Source organism: Mustela nivalis (genome assembly GCF_964662115.1).
Source record: "Mustela nivalis genome assembly, chromosome: 4".
Taxonomy (NCBI): Eukaryota; Metazoa; Chordata; class Mammalia; order Carnivora; family Mustelidae; genus Mustela; species Mustela nivalis.
In genome coordinates, this window is record NC_139023.1 from 137,354,683 (window position 1) to 137,374,130 (window position 19,448).

A 19,448-nucleotide genomic window follows, 5' to 3' on the forward strand; every position below is an offset into this window, starting at 1 on the left:
TTTATTATTTATAATAAATCCAACAACCTATAAAAATCACTGATATTTTACTAGTAATTCAAAAAGAGCATATTTCAAAATTAATTTTTTTTTTTTAAAAGTAGGCTTTACATCCAAGGTGGGGCTTGGACTCATGGCCTTCGAGATCACGAACTGGATGCCCCAAACTTAAAACGTTTTTTAATTGACATTTTACTTACTTTTATTTTCTCATAAACCTCAAAGAATTTTTCAAAGCCTATTTCTTGCTCCAGGTGAAGTCTCAGTTCCTCTAAATGGTTAAAGACACTATCGTATTCACATTCACTAGTAATTTCACCATCACTGTTATCTAAAAAACATAAATTAAAAGAAGATATTTTATGACTAAAAAGAATAAATAAAATCTTTAAAAAATAAAAAACGAATGAATAAAATAATTCTTACCCTAACAGACTAAAATTCTTTTTGATGAGTGACGTCACTGAAAGACTACTTGTACTTACAATATATAAGGTTTTGTCATTACAATTATTGTCTTTTATGGAGGAAATCAATGTATATACAAATGTCTTAACAAGACTGTTACTTTGGGAATCTTTTCTTTTATAGACATAAACAGTACTTCTAACGAAGTAAAAAATGAAAAAAGCATGCCTATATGTTCTGTGCTGCAGCAAACCAACCATAACTGTGTTTAAAAATTTGACATTAAACATGAGCTAAAACATGAAAAAGCATGCAGGAGGCAGATGACTTAAGCTACCTATTATAAAACTTCAGTAAAACATTTATAAAGTATTATAAATGCTATATATGTTTTATGTCATGTACATGTCCAAGCACTTTATGTTATCTTTAGTACTAGAAAAATAAGTCAAGAAAGATAAGAAAACAATAAAAATGTTTCAAAAGCATTTCCAAAATTTGATGGGAAAGAAATGGAACAAATGTATATGGGCATTTGTGTGAAAAGAAAAAGAATGAATAAAAGTCAGAGACACAGAAGGATACTTCAGTTTTATTTATATTAGAGAACTTCCTATCGGTACCAGAAAAATACTCTGATTGAAATATGTGTATACACTGAAAAAAAAAAAAAAGCCCCACAATCATTACTATGTACCTGAGTGCCATTCTTCATTTAGGGCACTTTCACTGCTGGGATTGTCATCCTCATCTGCCAGATCTGTCCCATTTGCAGTCTGCTCTATGTCACTGTTCTTTAAGACTGATTCTTCCTCCTCACTGTATTCTTCACCAGGTTGTTCCCTAAGTAACTGTTCCATAGAAGCCTGAAGCTCTTGTAAATCTGTGTCAGTTTCTTCAAAAACACTGAAATTTTAAAAAGTTAAACTAAACATTACCAAAATGTCACCTTATTTTGAAATTTTACTTCAATATACATGTACTCCTTTCTGTTTAAAAGTACTAATAGTAGATAAAAAGAAATCTGAAAAAACCTACATAGTGGTTTTCAACAAAGTAACTGAAGATTAATACAATTATAAATATAGCACATGACACATTCTGGAATACATAAGCTGGAAGATGAACTTGTTTAAAATGATCCTGATCTGCTAAAAGAGATTAACGTAACTATCAATATTATATATTGCTTAAATTTTGAAAGACTGTTTCAGTATTTTTTTTTTTTAAGATTTCATTTATTTATTTGACAGACAGAGATCACAAGTAGGCAGAGAGGCAGGCAGAGAGAGAGGAGGAAGCAGGCTTCCTGTTGAACAGACAACCCGATGCTGCGGGGCTGGATCCCAGGACCCTGGGATCATGACTGGAGCTGAAGGCAGAGGCTTTAACCCACTGGGGCTAGACTAAAGAGATTTTTTTACATGCTTTCTAAAAAAAATACTGAATATTCAAATATTTTTCTTCTATGTAATTTTGAACATTTAGTAAAATCTTCATGTAGATGTATAATAGTAGTATACTATATGAAAGGCTTTCCATATAAACACTCATTAGAGTGCTCGCTTCGGCAGCACATATACTAAACACTCATTAGATATTTTAACTTTCAGAAATGGAAATACTTATGGAATTATATGTTCAGGTGAATAGTATGACCTAGTAAATAAAAGTCATCAGAAATCTTATATTTCGATGCTTATTCTTGAAAACATTTCTAAAATACATAACAAATGGACTTTACTGAGTAATTAGAATATACTAACCATAATAATCTTCACTGGATTATCTTGTTTCCAAGGCACTGTTCAGGATATTAATTTTACTTTCAAGGGATTACAGATGCTGGAATTAATTTATGTAAATACTACCCTTGATTTATATAGTACTTTAGTTTATTAAGCAGTTTTAGCCTATTACTAAAATTTTATCTACACATAACTCATAATTCATTTTAGAGATACGGACACAGAATTAAAGTGTTTAAATTATTTGCTCAAGGTTATACAGTCAATAAATAGCAAATAAAGATTGAAATCTAGGTCTTCTTATCATTTCTACAATACCCCAAGAATGTACTCATCAACTTTATTTATCTTAATTTGCCTCTTTCTACTAAAGTGGCATGCAAAGGGAAAAGTCTGTAGATTAAGAGTTCATTGAAATTTTAGATAAGTGAAGTCTTCTGAAAGAGATTATGTACGATGTTGAGGATTTCATCCACCAGAAAAGCGATGCTGAATAGAACATAAAAGTTGATTAAAGCCTTCAAGTTTAGATTCCAGTCAAACAAGTATTTACTGAAAACTAATATAGAAATGGTATTATACCAGATCTTAAGTAAAACTTCCATTAATGTAAAAGAAAATACTTTTTTAAAGTAGAAATATCTCTATTTAGTATTTATGTGTACAAACTTCTACACTCCAACTTTGTAGAGGTATAGAAAAGTAAAGCATCTAATTAGAATGAGAGAATATGTCTAATCTTATGGATCACCCTATTAGTAACATTTAACTTTATATTTAATTACATAATATACACATCTGCTATGTACCATTACAACAATGACAAATAATCTGTTGACAAAATCTTACTATGGCCAACCCAGCAGAATTAGTGCTCAGCACAGATGGTATTAAAGTAAATGGGGCTGCCAAGTCTGCCATTATAAGAAAAGTATAAGACTAACATCTTTTTTAAAAGATCCATTTTAAAATCTGGCCTTGAATTCACATTTTAGTAGATTTTATTGTAGGACCTTGAGTGAAGTTTGGACACCCCGTCCCCCCAAAAAAAAGAAAAAAAGAAAAAGAAAAAAATCCCAAGGAAAATTTTGTGGTATGGACTAATTTACTTTAAAAAATAACTCGGTTTTTAAAATTTTAAGTTAATATTAAAAGCTTCTAAACTTCAATGTTAAAATAAAATTCTGCCATCAACTAGTAATTAAAAGAACACAAGCCACAAACAAATTGCTGTGCAGTCAGATAAAAACTGATGACTTTATAAACACCTAGAGGAAAAACTATACCTAGCACTCTGTCAACCACAAAGGTGCTGATATGTTGTCATGTTCCCCAAGAGGCTCAATAAAAACACATGAAGTGCTGATGACTACCCCTAAGCAGAAGAAAACAAGGATAAAAGGGTAACTTCCTGTAAAATCTGAGGACACTAGCAAAAATATAAAGAACAGTATGAGACATGAAAAAAAGGGTGAAAAAACCTTTAATAGAAACAGTTTGGTTAAACATTTAAGAAACAAGAGGCAAGACTTAAGTAAAACAAACAAACATAATACCAGAAAATAGTGCTAGATACAGTGGCTCTGGCTCAACCATTGCAGGGGGGCAGAAAATCAAGAGACTGACAGTTTTTTTTCTATTAAAAGATGTAAAATATAGAAACTTAAGCTCAAAAATATCAGAAAATAAATCATAAAAGTCCCAATATTTTATGCCATATTTTCCTGGTGATCTGGATACACTATACCTTCTCGAACACTTTATTTTCCCCCCATATTGGGTAACATTTGTCTGAGGGGGTGAGAGGGCTTACTTGTCCTGTCCAAGGGGCTATCACTTCCTATAGTTCTCAGAAGGGTTAGTTAAATTTGCCTCGTAGATTCTAAATTCCCCATGAATCATGAAGAAAGGAATTTTGCGAAAGCAATTAAATTACATGCAGAACACACATGTGCCCACACACATGCAAACAAAACAACTAAACTACCTGCTAAGTTCCCACTGTCATGGTTTCGAAATCATATATAGCAGGAGAGAGATGTAGAGGCTTTCTGGTCTTTTCCCTGGGGAACTGTAGAATAGTTCATATCTCACAATTTTCCATTGCAATTCCTGTATCATGTGGTGTTAAACTGTTAAACAGTCATTATTCTGCTAATATTCCTTCATTTAAACAATATTTATTAAACATGTACCATGGACAAGTCAATGTGCTAGATGCTCAGTGCTGAATATGACAGAAAGCACACTCATATTCCCCAAGTGAGGGTCAGTCATTATATTATTTAGAGGCTAATATACATATCAAAACTTGTATGACTGTACTTTAAATATGTTGTAAAAAGATAAAGGAGTGGTAAATTAACAGCTACAGATAATTTTTTTAAATTGTTTAGGTGAGTTACATCTCCAAAGTTCACATAAACTCAGAAATTCTGTTAGTGCTAGTATTTATTAATGACATCATGCTCACATGTCTTCAGAATCAGAAGGTCCTTCTTTAATATGCTCATCTTCAATTTCATCTATTTCAAGATTGTCTTGACATACATCTCCTACAGTGGGAACATCCATCAATGTTCTGAACAATTTTGAGAGATCTGGAAGTGAACATGTCCTCAACATCTAAAAAAGTCAACAGACTTCTTAGTAGGAGTAAGATTATTAGAAAATAAAAATGAAATTAAAAAATTAGAAAGTTAGAGCTAATACTAATTTTTTATCTTATATCATATATTTAGAGTTAGAAGTTCCAGAAGTGACTCATCTAAGATTAGAACTTAATTTTCTTGAATTTTAGCTCTGTAATTTTTCAGTGAGGAAAACTAAACCAGTGAGTTATGCTTAGGTTTCAAAATTCAAGGTATAGGGATTCACTTTATTCACCATTTAAAGGCAAGGAGAGGTGTTTAGTCAGAGTATACCCAGGGAATGGAATTAGAAATCTGTCAGAAATTGGCAGTGCCAGAAACTGCCAATTTGCTCCTTCTCACTCAAGACCCATACTGTCCCTCTTTCCTTGTATCTCTTTCTCTCACACTTTCCTATGGCCAATTTTCCCCATATATTTTTCCCAAATCCTGAACTGAGTTTGTCTGAAGCTTGGCAAAGCATATCACATATAATTGGTGGCCCTTTGTATCATTCATCCTAGGAGCTGCTGGGTAGCCAACAACAGTTAAATAAAAAAACTTCATATTAGTGAAAAAAAAAAAAGTCTAACATCACTTCCGTAAACAATGGACTGTAATTGCAGCCTTTCCCAAAAGAGGGTAAGGGTGGAAAGACAGGTACTTTGATGTTTGTATGGAGAATCATTTATAGCAGCAGATAAAAAGGAACTGACTTGAGAAAAAAAACAATGTACAGTTGAGGTGTCTAAAATTTGAATTTGTTTGGGAAAGACCAGGGATAGAAGAAAGTGCCCCTGTCCACCAACCTATCAGCAATTAGAATGTGATAGATAGGCAGGATGATCAAACAAATGTCTATATACATAAGTCTCAGAATTTGGTTAATAAACCTAAAGGAACCTGTTGAGATTTGAAATGTAACTCCTAAGGCCCTGGTAAGAATCCTACACCAGATTGGAGACTGTGAAGAAAACATAATGTTTAGCATATTAATGAAAATTTATATACTTTGCCAAATTAATTGGTACAATCTGTTTTTGAAAATAAAAGAGAATAGATTTCCAATATTTGAACATAATTTACATATTATAGCACAAGAAAAAGATGGTTATGAACTACAAGATGGGTAGATAGGTTGCTTGTTAAAACACTTAATGATGGTACTGAAAGTATATCTTTTACTGAATCTCCCACTGTCAGCAGAATTTATGCTTGACTTGTTTATTATTTGAATCATGTATATTATAAACCAATAGTGTGCAAAATACGCATATGGTAACAGTTTCTCCAGATAAATGCTAATCAATAAAAATATAGAGCATATATGCATTATACACTTAAATTCAAGAGGACTCTATATAAAAGATGCAACCTTTGTTAGGCTGAGATAAATTTTCATCCTGGCTAAAAAGAAATCTCAATTTTAGTTTATTCATTTCACTAATTATAATAGCTTTCCTAACCTAAGGTAAAATAACACAGTAGAAAGAAATTTCAAGAGGTATGTAATTTGGCAATTTTCCTCTAGGCATGGAAATGGGTATATGCACCCATCAGTCCAACAGCTATCTGTCCTATATTAAAAATGTTTCATGTGCAGTGTTCTTTGATAAGTATTTTAGGTGTTTTTGTTTTGGGTTAAGTTCTACTTTTTCTAAAAATGAAGAGAACCACAGGTTGGTAGACAAAGGCTATTTCTGTTATTCCTGATAATGTTTAAAGCAAAAACAATAACAATTTATTGTGGTGTGTGTAACATGTGGATATAAAATATAAGAGAACAATGCCAAAACTATAGACAAGAGGGTGGAAATACACTGTGAAAAGGTTCTTATGTCATATGTGAAGTGATATGATATTATTTGAAGACTGTAAAAAGCTAAAATTGCATCTTGAGAGCTGAAAATTACAACTAAGTTTTTGAAAAGATCTATACTGGCAAATAATAGAGATAAAACAAAATGTTAAAAATACTCAATCCAAAAGAAGGGAGAATAAAAGTAAAATAAGAACAGAAAAAGTGATGAGACAAATAGAAAACAAATAACAAAATGGTAGGTTTAAATTTAATCATACCAATAATATATCGAAAATTACATGAAAAGTAAATGGCCAAAAAAAAAAAAAGTAAATGGCCTAATCACTTTAAATAAAAGAGGTTGTCAGACTGACTAAAAAGCAAGACCTGACAATGTGACACCTACAAAAAAAAAATCTACTTTACATGAAAGTCAGTGCAATTACAAGTTAATGTTTGTGTGTGTGTGTGTGTGTGTGTGTGTGTGTGTAAAATAATGTAAAATAATGTGTATGTATCCTTAACAAATAATAATCATCAGAAAGCTAGAATGGCTATATTACAACCAGAAAAGATAGATTTTAGAACAGGTGATATGACCAAGAATAAGGAGAGTCATTTCATAATGATAAAGAAAGCAATTATCAAGAAGATATAAAGATTATTAATTTGTATTCAATTGACTAGAAATTTCAATACTCCTTTTCCAGTAACTGATAAGCAGAGAGATAATTAGTAAGACACAGAAGATGAACACTATCAAACAAAAAGTGACCTTTCATAATAATAAACCTATCAATTCATCCAGAAGGTATAGTAATACTAAATTTTTATTCACTCAGTAACAAAGTTTCAAAATACACGGAACAAAATTTGACACAAATGAAAAGATAGATAATTAGTTTTTTCTCAAAAAATAATATAACTAGATAGATAAAAAAGTAGTAAAGATAAAGAAGACTTGAATAGCACTATCAACCAATTTGACTTAATCCTTGACATTTATAGGATATTTTACATGATGGTCACATATTCTCAAATTCTGAAGATCATAAATTTGTTTTCACAGTTCATTATCTTTGAAAACTTGACTGCTATTAGACAAGTGGGAGAATTTAGCAATCTCTACATTTAAAATAAGCATAAGAAAACACTCCAAAAAATAAAACAGATCCAATTTGAAAATTAAATTGAAAATCAAAATGACATATTTAAAAAGGATAAAAGAATTCAGGTAATTCATTCCCATTTAGGCTTACATACATGAAAAATGTTCAACTTCACTGGTAAACATAGAAACACAATTTTTAAAAAAAAATATAATTACTCACTCACTAAATATAAAATTTTTAAGTGAATGATAACATTTGGTGCTTTTTAGAATACAGACTCTTACATACTACTGAGGCATTATAAGCTATTTCTTAAAGGCAAATCAGGCAATATCCAATATAACTTTTGAACTCCACTTACAGAAATTTACTTTATGAAAATAATTGTGGCTATTGTCAAAGATACAGGTGTAGGTGGTTACTATAACAAAAACTGAAAGCTAAAGGCCCAACAATAAAAACAGATTAGTTAAAAAAATTATATATAGCATAGCAGCTTAATGGAATTTGTGATTCTAGATAATATGAGATTATTTGATGATATGACAAAATGCTATTTTTGTAATAATTTATAATATTAACATTTGTAATAATTTTATAGTACATATTAACAGAAAAGCAGGTTATAAAAATATGCATAATATTCTATTTTAACAAAAAGTTTTATATATGTAATACATATATAAAATCTAACAAAATAAGTGATTTCTTTATATTTTTAAATTTTCTATAGAGATAATATTGTAATTTCTTAATAAAAAATTGGTTACATATTTTCAAAAATACCAAGTGAAAAAAGACGTTTGAAAATTTTTTGCCAGAAAGTGCATATGAATATCTATTACCCTTTCTATATCAAATTAGGCAAACACATTTCTGTCTCCTTAACATATATTGCTTAAGTTTAGTCATATGAAAAACGGAAGTTGGATTGAGTAGTGAGGAAGGGAAATGGTGTAAGAGGGATTTTACTTAAATAAAAGTAGACCCTATAAAAAGAATCCTGAACAAGGAGCCAATGAAATAGTTTTTATCCTAATGGTACTCTCAGTGTACTCAATTTTACTCTCAATGGCAACTTCTTTTCAGAATCCCAGAGAAGATGGAAGTTTTTTGTTCTTTTTGTTTATGTGTGTGTGTAAGAGTTTAAAACTCAGTATTATGGCTTATTAAAGAAAAACAATAAATAAGAAATGTTACTAAAACAGATATTTTCCATTGGAGGTGTATACTTGCCTTTGGGTTGTTTGCATCAAATAGACCAGTTGAAAGTCCGATCAGCAAGGAACTCTGGTTTTTATTTTTTGGTGGTGAATCAGAGCGAGAGCGAAGCGGAAAGGATTCTTCTGGTGAACACAGAACTGACTGAATTTGAGAGACTACGTTCAAGTGTTTTGAAAGAACCACTCTATGGAAAAATGGCTCTGGTTGCACAGGTTTATCTATATCACATTTAGGGTGCTGAGAATCACTTATTTCAGGTCCTGTGATATAAAGGAAAGATTTTGTGATAAGTCTATACAGTACTTAAGCTCTATGTGATACTGAGAAAAGCACAGTATTTAACATGAGGCTTACTTATATCGACTTCACTAAGGTGGTCCACATTCCTTGGGATTTCATCTTCAGAAACTTCATTTTGCTGAGCAGTGATCCTATCTTCCATCCTGCACAGAAGGATACATCAGTAGAAATGCAATTTACTAGAAATAAAAGCACTCCCAAATTAAAAAAAAAAAAAAAAAAAAAAAAAGGAGTACAAGTTCACTAGCATGCTGTGGTCCCTCTTCCAAATATTTTCCTCATTTATGTATGTGGATATATATATATTTTTTTTCTCTCTCATAAGTACATTGTATTTTTTACCCTGTTAAAACCTTCAATCATAATCCCTAATCAGTCACAAAAACCAGACTCACCGTTTCTTATAACTATGGTTCCCAAACTGTGTTCCCTAGACATTAGGAACACACAGAAACTTGTTCAAAATGCAAATTGCTCAGGGCCTACCCCAGACCTATCAATCGGAAGCTTTGGGGGATAAAGTCCAGCAATTTATTTTAATAAATATCAAAGTAATTCTAATCTTTGCTAATATTTGAGAACCACTACTTTAAGCAATCAAAATGCCCCTTAACAGCAGAAAATATAAAACTGTAGCATACTAATACTATAAAATATTATGCAGCTGTTAAAAAAATGAAACAGAAATCTATGTGAAATACTGTGGAATGACAGTCTATAAATAAATTAAATGTAAATAAATATATCTAATATATATTATATAAGTAAAATAATATACTTAAGTAAACAAAGTAGAAACATAAATATTTATATATTTATTTAATATATATTACAACTTATTTATAATATAAATAATATATTTTATAAGTAAAAGAAATAAAATAAATTAATAAAATAAATTGATAAATTTATAAATAAAATATTTTATTAAGTAAGCAAAGTAATCTACAGATCGATTTGCATTAAATAATGTTAGGTTTCAAAAAATGGTATGTAGGGGCGCCTGGGTGGCTCAGTGGGTTAAAGCCTCTGCCTTTGGCTTGGGTCATGATCCCAGGGCCCTGGGATCAAGCCCCGCATCGCGCTCTCTGCTCAGCAGGGAGCCTGCTTTGTCCTCTCTCTCTCTGCCTGCCTCTCTGCCTACTTGTGATCTCTGTCTGTCAAATAAATAAATAAAATCTTTTTTAAAAAATGGTATGTAGCTCAGTATAAAATATAGAATGATATGCACCAAAAAGTTTTAACACTAAAAGAAAGTGAATTAATTGAGGAAAAAAGGTAAAGAAGAACTGACAGGTTTTATCTCAATAAAGCTGGAATTAAATTCATGTATTATATATATATTTTTTTAACAAAAATTTAAAGACTGGAAGAATACAGCCCAAAGGTTTCAAACAAACACAGAAAAAGATGCTCATCATCACTAATCAAATCATTTGCATTTGATTTGAAATGCACATCAAAACCAAGTAAGATATCATCTCATATCTGTTAGAATGCTATCACTAAAAAGACAAGAGGTAAGTGTTGATGAGACTGTGAAAAAAAGGGAATCCTTGGGAGGCCTGGGTGGTTCAGTTGGCTGAGCGTCTGTCTGCCTTTCACTCAGGTCATGATACCAGGGTCCTGGAATGGAGCCCAACACTGGGCTCCTTGCTCAGCAGGGAGTCTGCTTCTCCTTCTCCCTGATACTCTCCCTGCTTGTGCTCTCTCTCTTTCCCAGACAAATAAATAAACAAATCTTAAAAAGAGAAAAAAATAAAGAATCCTTATGCATTGCTGGTGAGGATGTAAATGGTGTGGCTACTACAAAAAACAGTACAGTTTCCTCTAGAAATTAAAAATAGAAATACCATACAAACCAGTAATTCCATTACTGGGTATTTATCCAGAGAAAACATTAATTTGAAAAGATCTCTGTATCCCTATGTTTATTACAGCATTATTAACAATAGCCAGGATTTGAAAGCAACCCAATTGTCCACTGACAGATGAATACACACACACACACACACACACACACACACACACACCGGAATATTATATAGCCATAACAAGGAATGAGATCTGGCCATCTGCAGCAACACAGGTGGACACAGAGGGTATCATGCTCAGTGAAATAAGTCAAAGAGAGAAATATAAGAACCATGTGATTTCACATATTATATGTGGGATCTAAAAACCAAATGAACAAACAAATGAAGCAAACAAAAGCAGAAACAGAGACATTAATACAGAGAAATAACTGGTAGTTACCAGAAGGAAGGGGGAGTGAGAAGATGGGCATAGGGGTAGGGGTTAGTTAGTAAGAGGTCCGTGGTTTCAGTTATGGAATGAGTAAGTCATGAGGATAAAGGGAACACAGACATAGGGAATATAGTCAAGGGTATTGTAACAGTGTTGTATGGTGATAAATGATAGCTACACTGGTGATAACACAGTATAAAGTACAGAGCTGTCAGAAACTAGAGTAACATTTTGTGTCAACTATATTGCAATAAAAACAACAACAAAAAAACAAAAAACAACAGTACCAGTAACTTATCCTGCAAGTTTGGCTTATAAGCAGTTTTTGTTTTCTTAATTCTTTTTAATGCTTCTCAAATTTAAATAATTTTTTACTTTTTCAGGTTTAAATTTTGAAAATTTTTCTATTTTTGATTTTCAAAGTTTTTATTTCTAATCATACAAGTAACACTTTTCTTCACTGAAAATGTAATGTTCCTTGCTTCCTCAGAAAGTTGAACACAGAATTACCAGATGCTGCAGCAATTCTACTCCCAGCTATACACTCAAAAGAATATGGGTCTGCAAATAAAAGCTTGTACACAAATATTCATACAAACATTTTCAACAGCCAAAAGGTGGAAACAATCCTGGAAATGACCCACTGTCATATGCTGAATGCCCATCAACTCTTAGTTGCCCATCCTGCCATCAGCTTGGTATATATCTTCCCATATTTTTCCTTGAATTTTAGAGAAATTGTGTTATTTTAACATATAGAAATGCCTTTTTATTCAGTACTATCATATTAATCATTTGATAATTGGGGCATATTTCCATACTGATACATGAAGCTACATTTTATTCTTTAAAGTGCTATCTACTGTCCACAGTGCAGTATACAGAAACTTCTTTATTTTTAGCAGCTTCCTTATTAATGATTACACTCTTTCAAATTATTTATTATGATTCTCCTACAATAAACATTCTTGCATATGCCTCTTTGTGCTCATTGTAAGTAATCTTAGAATAGATACCAAAAAATAAAAGATGTATTATTACAGGATATATACATTATTATTATTTTTAAAAAGATTTTATTTCTTTATTTGACAGAGCAAGAGGGACCACACGCAGGAGGAGTGTGAGAGGGAGAATCAGGAAGGGAGAAGCTCCTCAGCAGGGAGCCCCATGTGGAGCTCATCCCCAGGAGGACCTGGGGATCATGACCTGAGCCAAAGGCAGACACTTAACCACTTAACCTTCTGAGCACCCAGGAACCCTAGATATGCATATTTTAAAGTAACAAAATCGGCAAATGGATTTCAAAACTGGCTCTCCCAATTCTTATGTGTGCTTGCAATGTATCAACGGGCCCTAGGGCCCAACCTCACACCAGTATTTGATGTTATTATTTGCCTTCCTCCTGGCTTCCTGTTATTTTTGTGAAGAAACTTTCACTAGGAAAACATCTGGACTCTTGGCCCACCTCTTATTTACTCCTCTTCTATGAGGAAGAACAAGTATCTGACATTCATGCATTCATAGTTCTCCCCTGAGTAAAGTTAGTCAAAGAACTTAGGAATTTGATGTCTTTTTTCTCACTGTATTGTATTTACTAGCCATATATGTGTTTTCCTCCCTTGTAAACACTATATTCATATTTTTCCCCATTTTTCTCTTGGGCTTTGATCTTTTATTTCTTAATTTGCCAAGTTCTTTATGAATTGTGGATATTAATTACTAGGGTGCATCCTTTCTATTTGTTGACCTTTACGTCTTTAATAAATCAGATATTGTTTTGTTGAATGGCTTTAGAAATGGAACTTTTATTTTCAAATTGTGTTTAAGTGCTAGATATGCTATGTAGTATAGAGAAACACAATATTTTTAGCTATTTCCTTATTAGTGATTATTTAGACTATTTCAAATTATTTGCTGTAAGCATTTTTTATAACAAGCATTTTGGCATTTTTTTGTGTGTACTCATGTCCAAGTCCAGCCCTCTTCCTATTTTTATAGATAAAGTTGTATCAAAACAGTCACACTTATTTGTCTATGTAACACCAATGGCTGCTTCTGCACTACTCAGGCAGAGTTGAGTAGCTGTATCACAGACCAAATAGTCTACCCGACACTGAAATTTTTACTACTTGGCTCTTACAGAAAAGGATTGATGGTCCCTGTTACAGACAATGGCAATGGAAGAAACTTCCAATTATTTTTTATAAAGGAACCATAATGATGACAAAATCCAACAATAATATCCCACAACCAAAAGGAACTGCAAATGACTCTTGCAAGTAGCAATATAAAAATTCTAAAATATGTAATTACCTTAAAATAGTATGTCATGAATAAAAAGAAACTACTTAAGGTATGCAGGATGGTTTATGTTAAGTAATCCATTAATGTAATTGATTATACAGTTGACCCTTGAACAGTGTGGAGGGATGGGGTGCTGGCTGAATCCCCTATGCAGTCAAAAATGTGTGTGTAAATTTTGACTCCCCCAAAACTTAACTACTAATAGACTACTGTTGACCACAGCCTTCATGATAACACAGTTGATAAACATATATTTTGCATGCTATATGTATTATATGCTGTATTCTTTTTTTTTTTTTTTTTTTAGAGATTTTATTCATTTATTTGACACAGAGAGAGAGAACCTGACACAGGGCCCGATCCCAGGACCCTGAGATCATGACCTGAGCCAAAGGCAGCAGCTTTAACCCACTAAGCCACCCAGGTGCCCCCGTCTACTGTAGTCTTAAAATCCCGAACTTTTATTTTTGTCCGTATTCCAAGCTACACAGTTCCCCTGCCAGTTTTTTTTTTCCAAATTGCCACAAACCTCCAAAAAATTTTCCAATATATTTATTAGCAAAAAAATCCACGTGTAGAACGAGCTGCCATGCAGCTCAAAACTGTGTCATTCAAAAGTTAGCTATACTAATAAAGAAAGGAAAACATATATATAAGCAGTTCCATAGAGAATAAAAACTATTTGGCAAAATTCATTCCTAACTTTAAAAAAAAATCAAAGTATCAATAGAAACTATCTTAGTTAAAAGGTATAGTCATGCCTAATGATGGTTAAGAAGAGAAGCATCTTCACTAAAGTCAAGAACAACACAGAGGTACTCCCTATTTCCAATATTTGACATTGTATAAAAGAAACTAATGAAGGCAATTACAGAGAAAAGAAATCAGTGTTAAAAAAATTGGAAAGACATAAAATCATCACTGTTTTCATATGATTTAACTGTATATCTGAAAAAAGCAAAGGATTCAACTGAAAATCTATCCTGAACAATAGTAGGTGTCAATAAGATAGTGCAGTACAAAATCTATATAAAGAAATCTAAGCTTTCATATACACAACCTTCTAGTTATAAGAGCTCATGGAAGAGGGACCATTTATAACACCAAACAAAAGAATATTTCTATGAATAGGGCTTACCAATAAAAGTGTAAAGCCTAGATGAAGGAAACTATAAAAATACTCAAAACTTACTCAAAAGAAAGGCCTATCAGGTTCTTCATGGACAGGAAGAAAACATCATGTTGATTTTCCCTATGTTAATCTATGAATTTAATATCTCAATAAAATACCAATTGATTTTTTTCCTGGGGAAGGTAGGCAAAATTTAGTAAATTCTAAATTCAAAGGAAATATTACACAAGCAAAAGTAGCCAAGAAAACTGAAAAAGAACAAAATTAGGAAAATTCAGTATGTATTAAAAGTGGCATTTTTTAATGTATGTAGGAAAGATGAACTTTTTAATAAACACAAGTAGGAAACAGGATAGCCATCTGAAGAAAAACTAAACCCCTACTCCAGAATAAATTCCAAATAGATTAAAGATTTAAATGTAAAAAGTACCCACATTGAAAGTACTCGAAAAAAGATTGAAAAATTCTTTGAGAATCTTAGAAAGAACCAAGTATCTCTGAATGATTATTAAAATCCAGGTAAACATGACAATTAAAAAAAAACTTCTGCATGTCAAGTATCTCTAATATTTAAAAAGTTCTTACTAATTTTTAAAATGGATCAAATATATACATACAGAGAACTCACATAAGAAATACACATGAAACTTAAACATTTTGAAAAAAATGTGCTCACTTTACCAATAATAAGAGATGGATAAAGTAAGAACCCAAACCAAGATACTATTTTTTAACCAATCAGAGTGGCAAAAATAAAAAACTTTGACATAAGTTTGGCAGGGCTGGGGGAAATTAGATATTTCATACATTATTTCTGAGAATTTAAATTAGTACAAACCCTGTAAAGAACAGATAGATGTATATACATGCAAAATAATCTTATGTAAAAGGTTGTTATTCATTGAAACATCATTTGAAATATCAATTAATGTAAGATATCAATTAATGTAAAAGACTTGCTGAGTTGTGGTGTATCCATACAGTAGAATACTAAGTAGCCATAAAATAAGAAAAAAAAAAAAATTCCTGGGTTACTGACTAAAAATAAAAAGGTGAAAATACCATAGGTGTTATACTAATAACTTCATTTAAAAGGGAAGGAGACATTTTTGCTTTGTGTACATTAAAAATATCTGGAAGGAGAAGAAAATGGGAATCTGCTGAATGAGGACAGAGTGGGAAAGACATGTTTTACTCTGTATCTTTACATACTTGATTTCTGAACCACATGAATGTAATATCTTTCCAAAAATTAAATTATTTTATAAGGCATTATAATAATAGGATATAGTACACTATTAGGTTATTACAGTATTTTTTAAAAAAGAATTACAAAAAGGGAGCCAGGTTTTGAAATGAAAGGAAAAAGAGGTAACATACTCAGTTTCCTTCGTTTCTTTTATCTCACTAATCCACACATCAATAATCGTGCATGGCAAGCTACCATCTTTATTTGCTCCACCTGGCTCTTGTAGAACTTCTGTTTCTAAGCCATCAGCTTCTGAAAATCAAGAACATAACAATAAACATGTCAGCAAAATCCATCCATAGATATCTGAATAAATATTCTATAAATTATCATTACCTAGTTTTAAGCTAATATACTATTTATTACAAAAAATTAAATATTTTACCTGTAGATCTTTAATCTTATTAATTCTTTGGTTATTTTCTGAAAGTAAATACTAATGAGAAAGGTTCTGTCTTCATTTGCTGACTTCTCTTCTACCTCTTCAATTCAGATTATCGGTGCTTTGTTTTTTTAAACATTTATTTACTTATGTAATTGAAAGAACATGCGTGCATGTTTAAGCATGGGCGGGCAGGAGCAGGAGGAGAGTCTTAAGCAGACTCCCCACTGAGCAAGGCCTGATCTTAAGTCCCCCAGATCATGATCTGAGCCACACCAAGAGTCAGACACCTACCCCACTGCACCATCCAGGTGCCCCACAATGTTCTTGTTTAAGCCACCATCACTCCCTCCTTTTTCCTGGAATCCATACAATCTTTCATTCTCTATTTTTAAAATTTCAAATTAGCTTGTCCTATTTAGAAAGAGAATTGATATTATACCAGTCCTTAAAGTTTTTATGTTACTTAAATAATTTCTTTTATTCACCTGTATAAAGAAAGCACTTGGAAGAAAAAATATATTTTAGTTATTATTTTTTAAAGACTTTATTTATTTATTTGACAGAGAGAGAGAGAGATCACAAGTAGGCAGAGGCAGACAGAGAGAGAGGTGGAAGCAGGCTCCCTGCTGAGCAGAGAGCCTGAAGCAGGGCTCGATCCCAGAACCCTGAGATCATGACCTGAGCCGATGGCAAAGGTTTATTAACCCACTGAGCCACCCAGGTGCCCTCTTTCAGTTATTTTTTAGTGAATAATTGTTCATTAGCACCTTAAGCCATACCAATATGACTTACTCTACAAACTAGATTTTTTTACTGTATTGCACTCAAAATCTAAAATATTTACTATCTGGCTCTTTGTTAGGAGATATTTGCTGACTTGTACTAGGCTGTATAGTCTCTACTATACGCCTAACAGGGTTCTGCTTTGTTTTTCTTTAAAGAAAAGGCGTAAGGTACCTATTAACTATAATTCTAATAAGTAAGAATATTTAAATTATCATGGTGTATTAAAGATGGTCACACATACAGCAAGGTCTCTGACATTTCTCTCATGTAGAGGGGGCCTCTACATCCCCTCTCCTCGAATTTGGGCTGGCATTGTGATTGTCTTAACTGAGTACAGTTCAAGATTATGCCAGTTCCAACTCTAGTCTTCAAGAAAATTGGCAGCTTCTACATTGGAATATGGAAGCCTAAACCACCGTGGAAGTTTATTCTGGAACAACCACATGACAAGTCCTGAGACTAAATAAGGAGTAGGAACCAGCTAAACAGGCTCTTTTGAGACACCATGCATGGAATGACATCATCTTGCCCCTTCCAGAATAAGCCCAGTTGACGTGAATATCAATGAGTGGTACTGATGTCTCATGGAGGAGAACCTTCCCAATTCCTAACCCACTAAAATGTGAGATAAAACAAGTTATTTTAAGCCACTAAGTTTTGGGAATAATTTGTTTTGCAGCAATAGATATTGAAACAGAATTTCCTATATGAAAATAGGTGCTGACATAACAAAAGCTTAAAACGTGTGCACTTGTTTTGGGACACAGCAGTCGGAAGAAGTTAAAAGTGCTTCAAGGAGACTGCTGATGAGAGATTAGTAGTGAAAAAAGTTCTGGAGACTAGAAAAAAGGAGATTCTTGTTCTACAGTGCCAGAAAATATGGTGCCTGGAATAACAATGATGATAGAAAACATACCTAAGAGACTCAATGATCTAGCTAAGATGCTATCTAAGCAGAATGTTAAAAGTTCCAGCTAGCTTCTTTAGTAGGCTTTGATAAAGTTGGAGAGAGATTAATTGAAGAAAGAACTATATAGTTTATGAGGACAATTTAGAAGAGAAAGTCCAAGTTAATTCCTTCCAGGCAGTTTTCTTAAGGGAAAACATGGCCTTAAAACAAACCCTGAACTCAGGACAGATTTTACTGGTCAAAGATGAAGTCAAGGAAGGTAAGGAATGAAGAAATAAAGAAAAAAAGAAGAGTGGTTAAATGTAGTGAATGTCAAAAACATTCATACAAAGCCCACAAAATTAAGAAAATTCAACTTGCAGAAACTCCATCAGCTTGGATTGCAGAGGAAAGAAAGATGCAGTTTAGAAAGGCCGCAAGGGCACTATCTTTGGTGCAAAGGGAGCAAGCTGACATTGCAATACCTCAACTGGCGTTGCAGAATTTCTATGGACCAGTGATTGATATGTGTTCCCTATTTTCCTTGTTTTTGTGAAGAAGTCTCTATTCCTGTTTCACTACTGTATGTTAGATATATAAAAGGCAAGGGACTTATCTTTTTCACTTATAGGTCTTGTGATTAAGAGTAATTTTACTCAAAGAACTGTACCCCAAAAAATTCACCTCTACATAGGCCTGACTTGGATAACAGCTTTAGGCATTCAGCCCTTTTAATAAGAAGAGGCTTTGCGGTGCTTGGGTGGCTCATCAGTTAAGTGCCCGACTCTTGATTTTGACTCAAGTCATGTGCCCAGCTCCGTGCTGTGTGTGAAGCCTGCTTGGGATTCTCTTTCTCTCTTCCTTTGCCTGGCCCCACGCTCATGCATGGCTCTCTCTCTTTCTCAAGATGAGGCTTTAAGAAGGGGTAAGTGCATTTTACACATGGAAGAAAATGTAAATATTTTTTTATTCAGTGGCAGACTATGGCAGATTACCAATGGCTACAAATTCCTTAACACTCTTAACTTGGATAGGTGGGATCTGTTTTACCTCCTTTGAATTTAGGCTGGTTTTGACTGCTCTGACCAAGGAAATATGGCAGAAGTGATACTGTGCAAGTTGACACTAGCTTTAAAAGTATAAGTAGCTTTTGCCTAGGATCTGTGAGCCCTGGCCACCATATAAGAAGTCAGTCTACCTTGCTGGAAAGAGTTATGGAAAGGTGTAGAG

General features: G+C 32.7%; 1 protein-coding gene across 15 annotated transcripts in view; it reads right to left on the bottom strand.

Moving 5' to 3' along the window:
* The window catches only part of NEK1 (NIMA related kinase 1), a 214,428-nt gene that overhangs the window by 20,243 nt on the left and 174,737 nt on the right, over positions 1-19,448 (bottom strand). For all 15 annotated transcript variants that reach the window (XM_082727264.1, XM_082727269.1, XM_082727266.1 and 12 more), the window contains 6 exons: positions 16,290-16,410; positions 9,278-9,366; positions 8,936-9,183; positions 4,630-4,781; positions 1,106-1,314; positions 201-331 (listed from right to left, as the gene is read on the bottom strand). In XM_082727264.1, coding sequence (XP_082583390.1) covers positions 201-331; positions 1,106-1,314; positions 4,630-4,781; positions 8,936-9,183; positions 9,278-9,366; positions 16,290-16,410 — 950 coding nt within the window. The remainder of the gene's footprint in view (positions 1-200; positions 332-1,105; positions 1,315-4,629; positions 4,782-8,935; positions 9,184-9,277; positions 9,367-16,289; positions 16,411-19,448) is intronic.